Source organism: Vespula pensylvanica, chromosome 3, assembly GCF_014466175.1.
Source record: "Vespula pensylvanica isolate Volc-1 chromosome 3, ASM1446617v1, whole genome shotgun sequence".
NCBI lineage: Eukaryota > Metazoa > Arthropoda > Insecta > Hymenoptera > Vespidae > Vespula > Vespula pensylvanica.
The window spans coordinates 7,474,091-7,486,590 of NC_057687.1; the positions used below are offsets into that span (position 1 = coordinate 7,474,091).

Sequence of the window (12,500 nt, forward strand, 5' to 3'; positions counted from 1 at the left end):
TTTCTCTCTCTCTCTCTCTCTCTCTCTCTCTCTCTTTCTCTTTCTCTTTCTCTCACAGTCATAATTTTAACGAGTTCACTCCAGTTTCGCGCTGGCAGGGTTTATATACACTCAAGCAGAAGTTACTTGCCTCTCTAACCTCTATATTTAGGCTCTCGTTGAAAGAGAGAAAGAAAGAGAGAGAGAGAAAGAATGGAAAAGAAGGACGATGAGTAACAAAGTGCAGAGAGATAGAGCAAACAAAAAAAAGCTGCGACCTTTCGACATCGAAAATCGATAGACGAATTACAAATTATAGTTCTTTTATGATGAATTATATAGCAAATCATTATCTAATCCGATTTTACTATTTTTTGGATTACGAGTCGATATTAAAAGAAAAAGAAAAAAGAATTAAAAACATGATAATAGAATCAATTTATACACGACGCAAATTATAGTTTCCTTTTTTTTTTCTTTTTCTTTTCTTTTTTTTTTTTTTTTTTTTAAGATGAACTATACAGTAAATAACTATCCGATTTAATTCTAATATTTTTTGGACTGAGTTATCAGTCGATAAAAAAAAAAAAAAAAAGAAAGAATGAAAATAAAATGATAGAATGAATCCAGACGCAATCCAGAGATTACAGTTCTTTCGCGATGAACTATATACTCAATACTGATCAAATTTAATTCTAATATTTTTTGGAGTTCGCTACGAATCGATGTATAAAAATAAAAAAAAAAAAAAAGATAAATAAAAAAATATAAAAAAGAAATATAAAAAAAATCGAACGACGAAAAAAAAAAGGAGAGATTTATGGAAGCGGAACGAGTTTGCTGGACGGATGAATATGCATAAATTTGATATAGAATGGAAGACCCTTCCTCGTAGCAACGTTGAGCTAATTCTTGCTCGTTAGTTCCATCCAGCTGTCGTAGTTGCTGTTACATTGCACTGGTCTTCCCCTGTATATAGTTGTTCAACGTATGTATATGTGTGATGCGAGATGAAATTAAATTAGAGGAGAAAGACGAAACGCTGACGAATCAATAGCGTGTCGAGACTAGCGAAATATTACCTGGAACAAATTCTAGGGGAGGATTCCTTGGATCGATAAAGGTATTTAGCAAAGTATTAAGTAAAAAAAGAAAAAGAAATAGAATTCATAACAACTAAAAGAATTCGAAGATGTTTATAATATAAAATACAAATGTTATAAGTTTTACAATTATAAAAAAGAGGTATGAATTTTAGTCTAAAATCATCGGTATTTCTTAAAAAGTTCGATCGTTATTTTAAGTAAATAATGTATATTTGTAAGAAAATGTCAGTACGCTAATATAACTGACTGTTTAATTATTCATAATTAACAATATATGTATATGTACGTTTGTATGTATATATATTGATCATTTATTTCCCAAAATATTTATCATCGATTAATAAAAATACTCGATCGAATAGCAATCGAGATATCTTAACGCGAAAGAAATCGATTTACATTTTATATATTAACGTAGATAGCGTATAAAAAAAAAAAAATCTCTCTAGGTGCAGGGAGTTTATTTTTTCAAGATTTTATACGAGCCACATTTACTCGAGCAGAGTTTACGATAGATCCTTACGGTAGATAGTACTACCTATATATATAGATACGTTCGACATTTATATATTTTCAAGATCAAAACATATCTCTCGACATAGATACATCGAATAAATCTTGAAGAATACGAAGAAAATCGTCTATCTCTACGTTAGTGGATAACGCGATAGCTACGAAAGTTTTTAAATATGTATATAAAGTTCCTTATTTAAATATCAAAGTTCCTTAATTAACACATTTAATCGTCGACTTTTTTTTGTCTTCGTTTCCTTTTCTTCTTCTTCTTCTTTTGTTCGTTTTAAAGATTTTCACAAAGAATATTTTCTATTTCGAAATTTTCTTTACTTTTTTTCATTTCCTCCAAGACTTCGTGCAATCGGTATAATTGTTTAATACGATCATTTCTGGCTCCCAAAAATACGTTTAATTTTTTGACGAAATATCGATTTTGTCCACAAATGGGAGAACTCATAGTAGTCGTCCATACTGGTCCGTCGTTAAACCAGATCAAATCAAAGCCACCGATCCTGGTTTCTCTGCCTGTAAAACGACGTTCGAGATCGATGATGTTGAGGACATCGTCGATGAGATCGAACTTGAGACGATAATCCTCGGTGTCGGTGGCACTTAAAGAGGGCGAGGCGTTCACCTCGAGAAGCCACGGTGTCAGACTCTCGTCGAGGATCACGTCGTAACCGTAGAGCTCGAACGAGTTCCTACCTTGCATCATCACCGGTTGCACGGCTAGCAAACTCGCCATTATTACTCCTGCGTGATGGAAACAGGCTTGGTTTTATAATAGTTCCAACCGGTTCACGCCTAACTATACATAAATATATCTATGTGTTCTAGGATCTTTATGCTTATCTTCTCTCTCTCTCTCTCTCTCTCTCTCTCTCTCTCTCTCTCTCTCTCTCTCTCTCTCTGTCTTTCTAGGTTTAGTAGTTTGTAGAGAATTTTTCTAACGTAGGTAATTTCAAGCGAGATAGCCGACGATGATGAACTCGTTCCGATATTTTTATAAATATAATTTCCAATTTCCAAGACATTTTTTTTTTTTTTTCTTAGCGATAGTCATTGACAATTATTAACTAATTGAACATGTACTCTTCGTAGTTTGTTTTCGATTAAGTTCGTTCGTAACATAGAAATGAAATATACTCGAAAAATTGTCCGTCTGTTCTTCGAATCGTAATTTATTAAAAATATCGCAAAAGATAATGGATCCATTCGAATGAAATGAATTGATATAGTATTTAAAGATTATGTTTGAAGAAACAAAGTGAATCTTCTTCGTGTTTCATGAATCCTCGATAAAATTGTTGGAATTTTTGGGGAAGGTAATTGTTCCGTCGTAAAATGAAAAATTCTTGTGTTGTTGCGACGTAAAACCAGCTGCTGTTTACGGAGACGATGGATTTTTATTTTTCGTGTTAATTATTTTTAATGACGAAGATCTATTATGTCGCTTTCTTAAATGAACGAACAACAACCAGACGCAACCATGACTCGTGTAACCGAAGAAGATAGAAAGGATAATAAAGAACCAGAACCTGCCTCACCTGGTTGTTGTTCGCAAGCAATTAATAATAAGACTGTTGCGACAGACGTGCCAGACACAATGCTAAATAAAATTAATTCTATTTCCTGGGTAAGTTCATTAAGAGGTTTAGTACGACGAATTAGAAAGCTTAGAAAAGAGAGTACGTTTCGAGTAACGAAATGTCCTAAAAATTCGAACATACCCGAATATGTAAATGTCTCCCTTACGGAAGATTTATTTTCGAAATTAACATTTTTCAGATTTTTTTATAGTCTGAAAAGTCTCGAGAAAGTTTTGAGATAGAAGATAATGCTGAATACGATGAGTCTGGTTTAGGGAGCAGTAAAGTTGTACATTGAAACAAGACGACTGGCTTCGATGTGCGAGGAGATGTGATTTCAGTAGATTCTCACGATAGGCTGTTCAACATTTTTTGGATTTATGTTATGAGAAGTTTTACGCGAATCATTTTTCTTTCTGTTATGTTCTACAGCTTTTTCTTTCTTTTTTCTTTTTCCTTTCTTTCTCTCATTTCTTTTCTTTTTTTTCTCTATCCGGACCATGAAACTCTGAATCAGCTGTATACCGTCATGGTGAAACGATTTGGTGTCATTGGAAAACTATATAATTTTTTTTTTTTTTTTTTTTTTAATCTAGAATTATTTTTTAGTTTTACTCCGAGATAACAATTTCTTACGTATCTACTTTTTTCAAATATATTTTTTTAATCTCGCATATCGATTATTGTACCGTACTGAAGCTTAACAAAGAAAAATAAGTAAAAAATAAGTAAAAAAAAAAAAAAAAAAAAAAAAAGAAAAGAAAAAGAAAAGTTACTTAGCCTAATGATAAATCATTATTTTTACCAGCTATACGTTGTAGAACCGTTTCTACGATAGAAACTCCATGCCGAGCGGTCAAATATTCCCTGAATTTAATTAACGCCCATTTGCAGGATCGTTTTCTATCCTCGTTCAATGGCCCATTATTCATTCGTTCATCTTCCTTCGATCTTTTCAATTGTATCGCCATGTTGGTCAGATGAACCCTATTATCATTGATGTTCTTCAGATCGAATAGCTGGCTAGATAAGCGTGCAAAACCTTCTCTCGCTAGCCAGACCTTCAAGGGATGAAAGGATGTTACCAGTACGTAGATACGTAGGTCGAACTTTCGTCCTAGAAGAAGAGAAAGATAGAAAGAAAGAGAAAGAGAGAGAGAGAGAGAGAGAGGGTGAGAATAGTGAGGAGGGGATGAGTGGGAGAAGAAACGAAGAAGCGTGTATAAAGAAGATATTTTTAGATGGTTCTCTTGAGAGAGATTATAGAAAAAGACAGCGAAAGCTATTCCCATAGAAGTGAATCTACTATATATGTAGAGGTGATTTTTAGCAGAATAGTACGGAAACATCTTTTGAGAGAGAAGGAAAGATAGAGAGAGAAAAAGAAAGAATGAGTGAGTGAGTGAGTGAGTGAGTGAGTGAATGAGTCGGCTGAGATCCAAGCTCTTTCTCACATATCCTCTTATTCTCCATCCTTGTCTCTCATCGATATTGCCACTAGCAGTACAACCAACGTCTATGGATTTCACTTCGGAGATAGCTCTCTTCTTTACGAGAGCCATCGCAATGGATCGAAAAATGGCTCAATGACTGGCTAACGCATACATCTACTTATGTATACTGTAGTGTATACTTTAAGGTGTTACGCTATTTACATATGCTCTTTTTGATCGAAAAAATTGATGTATTTTGAGTTTATTATTATTATTGTTTTTTTTTTTTCTTTTTGTATAGAGAGAAAGAGAGAGAATAAAATAAATCGATGAACTAATAATTAATTCTATGTTGTTACTCGACGTTTTATTTGTAGAAAAAAAAAAAAAAAAAAAAAAAGAATTGTTTGCTTTCAATTCGGTTATATTATATATAGGTTTTATAATCTGCAAACGTTAATCTTTTTCGGACTCCAAGCGTTTTAACTTTTTGTAAAAATGATTGAAACGGAATTATTAAAATTTCCGTAGAATTTTGTTAAAATAATTTTAACGAAACTTTTACAAGACGATACTATGGAATTTGAATAATTTCGTGTTTCTCGACACGAATGAGAATGTCGTCTGTGGATTTTCGCGTGGAAGTCAATGCGGTTTACAGATTACAAAAGCCCATATCTAATCAAATCGGACGGGGAAAAAATTTTTTCAATTTATTTTACTCGATTTTTTTTTTGGGGGGGGGGTGGGGGGAAAGAGAAAAAAAGTATTTCCGAAATACGTCAATTTTTTTGGCACAGAGAACGTACATATGTAAAACCTCTGAACAAAATTCGCTGCTGCGGATGACGCCAATTGACGAAATTGTTTACGTTCGTTATGGTGCGTGTGACGACGTTGTTTGGCTATATCTACTATATATTCAAAGGAATCGAAAAAAGAAAGAAATAAAATATAAACCGCACCTAACGAAGATTTTTTCTTTTCTTTTTTTTTTCTTTTTTTCTTTTTTTAACGAATGCAACGAATATGTCGAGCATAGAAAAAAAAAAAAGAGGATTAATTCGACTAACCTGCCAGAAGGTAAGGATCGTCGATGTATTTCTGAACGACGAAAGTTTCTATTGGACCCTCGGATTGTTGCTTTTCGATTCTTGACGATTTCCACTCTATCAGATCCTTCAATCTTCGAAAAAGAAAGATCCCCTTACCTTGGGATCTACCGACTGGTTTAACGATCCAAATAGAACCAGGCTGTTTTTGATATTCCTCGACGAACATCCTGTATTCGCTCGGCAGTTCGAAAGTGATCGGCATCGAATCGCAAAGTTCCGCTTCCGCTTGCTTCCCAGACTTTGTTAAGAGCTTCTTGTAACGTTTCAAGTTCCGATAAAGATAATTCTTTCGTGTTAATTCGTAATGATTACGAAAGTGTGGTATTTTTTGATGGGCTTCCAATTTGGAATCTAATATCTGCCTAGCTTCGCTCGTTTCACACCACCATAGATGCCAAGTATTGTCGATGGGATCGATTACCTCGTACAAACCAAAAAAAGAAAAACCAGGGATCTTACTATGACGATTATACGTAATAGTTATAATTAAGGATTTAAGGGAGAGAGAAGAAAAAAGAAAACAAGCGTTAATATCTAACGAAATTATTACATTCGTTATTGGATGTGTGTGTGTGTGTGTGTATCGATATTAAAAATTATTAAAAAATCTTTGGCCCATCTAAATATTCTTCCTTCATCCTCTATATCATTTTCTAACAACACATAATCTCTTTATACAGAATATAAAATATTAAAAATCTCGAGCTTATTAATCGAACAATATTAAAATTCAATATTTATAACATTCATCATATTATTATGATATTGATAATTACGATAATTAAATGATATTTCTTCTTTTAAGTAAAGAATAAAACGCACGAAGAATAAAAATAATAACACGATGAAAAAGATCTTTGATTAACAACGGTCGATCGTTAACATTAATGTATCCATAATTTTACATAAGAAGAATATGTAGTAAGTTTTCAACGAGAAATAGTTCGGTGGAGAAGAGGTTCAGGAGGGGAAGGTCAAGATTACAAGGGCGATAGACGATTCCACGTAATCCTAAGCAAGTTAGTTAACTAGCTAGCTAGCTCTAGCTAGCTCTAGCTAGCTCTAGCTACATAGGAAGCAGATGCTATAATACATACTAGCCCTTCTTACCCTTTCCATTCTCCACCTCAACCCCCCACCACAACCTATATAACCATTCTCTGTACAAGTCTAATCGAGTTCCAAGCAATCGTGTAGCTCTCGAACCTTAAAGGGAGATCGGACCACAAGTTCCATAACCAAGAGTGCGGAACGCGTGCAAAACGTTAAAAGGATCTCGATAAAGAAAGAACAAGTTACACATTACATTACCTGTTTCCATCCTCTTGCTAACATCACCTTAACCTGAGTCGAGGAAAAGTCACAACGAAATAGTATGTCGACCTTGCTATTAACTTCTTTATCCTTTTCTTCTACTTTTTCTTTCTCCTTCCTTTCTTCTTTCCTCTCATTATTTTTCTTCTTCTTCTTTTTTTTATCTATTTGTATCATCGTTCCAACTTCCTTTTCCATGGTTTCTCTCTCTCTCTCTCTGTCTCTATCTATCTATTTATCTATCTATCTATCTATCTATTTATTTATCTATTTATTTATCTCTATCTCTATCTCGTTAATTAGGTTTGACAATTTTTGACGTAAGTAAATCCGTTCGTTTATCTGCATATGTACGTAAATTCATATATATGTATGTTCGTATTAAAAAAAAGAAAGGAAAGATAGAAAAATTTCGATTAATCGACAATCAGATATGTTCACATTGTTATTTCGTAGAATGAAAAAATGAATCGGTTGTGTATTTCATTGATAATACGATTTGAAATTTATCGATTTTTAATAAGTGAATACGTAAGTATTATCTACGTTGAACTCGACTTATGTACTTTCATTACATTTATTAAGAATCGTTCTAAAGAAAAAATGTAAGAGACAACATCCATAATATAATACAGTATGAGGAAACGGATTCGATTCGATCGATAATTTGCAATATAGTAAAACATCTTTTTTTATTGTTACAATTTTGTATTTCATTTCTCTTTTCCTTTCATTGCAAATGCAGATCCGTGAAAATTTTATTTCTTCGTAGGTAGAAAACAATAATAGAAAAAAGAAAATAACTATGCAATAGGAACTTGTCGTTCATTTAGAAAAATTTTCACTCGCCATGTAGAATGAGAATAAGTGGAAAATAGAAAAATGACAAAGGTGTACGGAAGAAGTAGATACGAAGAAGAAGAAGAAGAAGAAGAAGAAGAAGAAGAAAAAGAAGAAGGAAAAAAAAGAATAGAAATAAGTAGCAACGTTGGCCGACAATTGGCAATTAGATGCTTTTGACCCTTTGAGGTCAATTGAAGGCATACACACACACACACACACAGACAGAATTTTCTAGCCGATTGTGGAGTTGAGTCACGTATGCCTGCAAAATCAGCCACGTTCTCATATGCAGATATTCACATTTTCCTCTTCCTATTCCCACTTCCACCTAATCCCCTCACCCCTTCGCCTCTACACTTTCAAAACTCTGGTCTCATGTCGATTTTGCGGATATGACGATTTCGAGATTCATTCGATCTTCCTCGATGATTCTCTTTATTTCTTTCTATCTCTTTAAAATTTAAAAGTGATCATTTAATTTTAAAAGCGATTAGTAATACTCATCATAGTCATTTTTATTATTGTCTTACTATTGCTACTACTACTACTACTACTGTTGCTGCTATTATTATTATTATTATTATTATTATTATTATTATTATTATTATTATTATTATTTAATTATTTAATTATTTAATAATAATACAAATAAAATAATATAATAATAATAATAATAATAATAATTATTATTATTATCATTATTTATATACAATCGATATCTTATACTTACTATATATGTATCTTATAATTAGTATTATTATTTATATAAAGTCAGTATCTGCTTATCATCATCATCATCATCATCATCATCATCATCATCATCATCATCATCATCATCATCATCATATATAATAAATACATTTTATTTGATACGTGCCAATTTCTTTGATATGAAATTACCAAGCGAAGTATATCGCTCGCTTATATAAAGCTATACTTACATATAAGAAAATGTAAGAGGACGGTAAAAAAAAAAGAAAGAATAAAAAAAGAAAAATAAGGAAGGAAGCAAAGTTTCTCGATCAACGTGACATTGACGTGCCAGTGACCGTGGTCATCGACACCCGTCTGAGAGAAGAGAGAGACACCCTTTTTGTATCATTATCTCCTTACGACCGATTACACGCTTCAAGTATGACAGAGAAAGAAGAGAAAGGAATATAAAAATGGGAGGCAAGGGAAAGGAGGGTGAGAAAAGAGAGACAGAGAGAGAGAGAGAGAGAGAGAGAGAGAGAGAGAGAGAGAGAGAGAGAGAGAGAGAGGAAGCAACGAAGTCGAAGTTGAAGTCGAAGAAGAAGAAGAAGAAGTAGGAAGAGTAAAAACGGTGGGCGATAAAGTGTTATAAATAGCTGTTATTTTCCACCCACGTGGCTTTGTATACCGTAGAACGAAGACTATTGGTTACGATGGTGACGAGTCTTCTTCCGTCAGCACGCGACACGATGATGCCATATGTGTGTATATATGTATGTGTATGTGTGTGAGTATGTTCGTGTGCAAATGCCAACGAGTAGTTCTCTCTCTCTCTTTCCACTCTCTCTATCTCTCTATCTGTCTATCTCTCTATCTATCTATCTATCTATCTATCTATCTATCTATCTATCTATCTATCTATCTATCTATCTATCTATCTATCTATCTATCTCTATCTCTGTCTCATCGTGCTTCACGAAGCACGAGAAGGAAATAAAGCTAGCTTCTCGTATAGCTAGTTCTCTCTGTTGTCAGTGTCAGCCAAAGGTACGATGACAAGGATGACACGTCAACTTGTTCGTCTATACCGGAAGTTTTACCAAACGAAATTTGTTCTCTTGAAGAATTTCTTCTAAGAACTTTCATGTACCCGTACGATCGCTTTCGGAATTTCAATAGATCTTTTTCTTTTTGCTTTTTCTTTCTTTCTTTCTTTCTTTCTTTCTTTTCTCTCTCTCTTTTTTTTTTTAGAGGAATTTTTTGCTCGTTCGTTTATTTTTTTTTCTAAATCCACAAATCGGTAATTTGTCGGTAGTGAACTTTTTTCCCTCTTTTTTTTTTTTCCTTTTTTTTTTCCCCATGAAGAATTGCAACCCACACAATCGGGACGATTTTTTAATTCTACGATTTTAATGGAAAACAAATTATTTTCAGTTCAGATTTCTTTTTCTTTCTTTTCTTTTCTTTTTTTCCTTTTTTTTTCTCTCCTATAATCGTTCTAATCCATTTTAATCTTATATACTCGATAGAAGGAGAAAAAAATTTATCGCGCGTTGGAAATAATTTTGTTTTCCTTTCGATTCTTGATTTCCTTTCTCAACGTAATAACATCGCGTAAACATCATAATTAAATCGTAGATACCGATCCATTTTTTTTTCTCGTTTTCCTGAATCACACACTCGATAGATAATAAATGAAGAAAATTTTAAACTATCTAAGAAGATCGATATCGTCGTTAATAAAACAAAGTAAAGAAAAACAAAACAGTTTGTGAATCATCGTTTCCACTCGCATTGAAATTCATCGCTTCAAAAGCTTTCATCTTCAGAAGTGATTTTCCATGAGAAGGATATGACAATGTCAATATGACTATGAAACATCAACAGGAAGTTGATGACTTCATAGAAGAACAGCTTATATATCTGTTTTCTTTTCTCTTTTCTTTTTCATTTTTTTCCATTTTTATCAAACCAATAATTCTGGTCTGCCTCTCTTTCTCTCTCTCTCTCTCTCTCATCTCGATCGATCGTCATTACGACTTGAAGATTAATTCAACAAAACGTAATTTGCTAAAGTGGGATTCCGCGTCCTGGATATTTTGTCTTTTAGGACGATCACAAAATCCTGTTAATAGATAAAAGGACCTTGGCTCTCTTTTCTCTCTCTCTCTCTCTCTCTCTCTCTCTCTCTCTCTCTCTCTCTCTGTCTGTCTGTCTGTCTGTCTTTCACCTCCACCCTATTTGCTCCCACTACCCTTGGATATATATCCATGTGTGCATTAGTTAATCGTGAATCACACCTCGGATATTGCTTGTATATAATACGTATCCATCTGTTAACTATAGTACACTGTGTGCAATGTCGATATAGTGGAACGTTTTCATCCTACGTCTAGACGGTGGTTCACGATATCGATTATCGAACAGTGAGACTACTGCAATTGCGTTCTCTTGATTGAAGAGGGAAAGAGATAAGAATCGTATGAGAGAGAGAGAAAGAGAAAGAGAAAGAGAAAGAGAGGGTAGGAGATAGAGGTGTGTATGAAAGAGAGAGAGAGAGAAAGAGAGAACTCTTGAATACGGCCTTGAAAAAGATAACCACGGACGGGATAGTACTCAATGATCGGAAGTGGTTCGTCAATGGTGGTTAGCCTAACGGCTCGCATTACATAAGAAACAGCAGGCACTTACATCTGCGGTGTTGTTACGTATGAAATTCATCGTGGTATGCAAACGAGTTGCCATTCTACCATCTTTTCTTGTATATGTTCTTGTATGTGTCTGTGTGTGTATATGTAGAGTAGTGTGTACATATATATATATGTAAAAACTCAATAATATTTAAATATCGAGTTTGACTATCCAACGAGAAAAAGGTTTACTATCGTGTATCGGATGTAACAGTCGACGTCATTCCAAGGTATCGATCATAGAACGATGACGTAATCTCTATGTAATATAAATCAGATCTTATTTCAAGTTCGTGGACGCAATTATATCGTGTTATATATATAAAATATTTATGTATAAATATGATATAAATATATATATATATTATATTATATTTATTTAATATTTATATATATGATATATTATCTAATATTATATATATATATAATATACATTATGTTTAGATATACATATTATTATTGTTATTATTACTATTATATATGTATTTAATTATAAAATATTTATACAAATATTGATATTTGTTTCTTGATATTATATATATATATATATATATTATTATTATTTCTATATAACATCGATAAAAATTTCTACTCAACTAAAGACAGAGATTGGTCCTCCTTTTCGTCCTTCTTTTTTCCCTAGTATTAATTTCTTTTCAACGTGTACACATGCAATGGAATAGAAAGAGAGAAAAAAGAACCTACATTCTCAGTGATGAAAGCCGATGTCATCGATATCAAAGAAAGATTCATTTTGATAGCCGATGAAAAGCGTATCGAGTGGCAATTATTGCGTGTGCTCTCGGAAATCTAATCGAATGCGCTTTGTGCACGACTGAAAATGTAAAAAGAGGGATTGGTTGCTGGAAAAAGAGGAAGGATGATAGAGGGGTTGAAAAGGAGACAGAAAAAGGAGAAAGAAAGAAGGGTAAACGATCGCCGAGGGAAAAAGCAACGAGTCGCGTTCGGGAGTTTTAATTAAAGCCGATCGGTGAGCATCGATTAACGGTACACCATCGTCGTAGTCGTCGTCGTCGTCGTCGTCGTCGTTGTCGTTGTCATTGTCATTGTCATTGTCGTTGTCGTTGTCGTTGTCGTTGAGCACCGGAAGGATAGACACTAATATTCAGGACGTATCGTTGTATGCGTATACGAGCCTCGTTAAAATCCGATTCGGTCGTTCTGTTGTCCATCGTTTACGAAGGAAACTTATAATACTTTG

General features: G+C 33.5%; 2 protein-coding genes across 10 annotated transcripts in view; one reads left to right on the forward strand and one right to left on the reverse strand.

Moving 5' to 3' along the window:
- Window positions 1–12,500, forward strand: part of LOC122627710 (PH and SEC7 domain-containing protein-like) — a 65,248-nt gene that overhangs the window by 20,609 nt on the left and 32,139 nt on the right. The gene's annotated exons all lie outside the window — the stretch shown is intronic.
- LOC122627715 (probable tubulin polyglutamylase TTLL9) lies at window positions 1,795–2,346 on the reverse strand. Its single transcript, XM_043809085.1, has one exon. The coding sequence runs from the start codon at window positions 2,344–2,346 to the stop codon at window positions 1,885–1,887; it is 462 nt and encodes a 153-aa protein (XP_043665020.1). The 3' UTR covers window positions 1,795–1,884.

What these genes read in the sequence shown, in the direction of transcription:
- LOC122627715 (XM_043809085.1), bottom strand. Translation starts at nt 2,346, where the DNA reads ATGGCGAGTTTGCTAGCCGTGCAACCGGTGATGATGCAAGGTAGGAAC.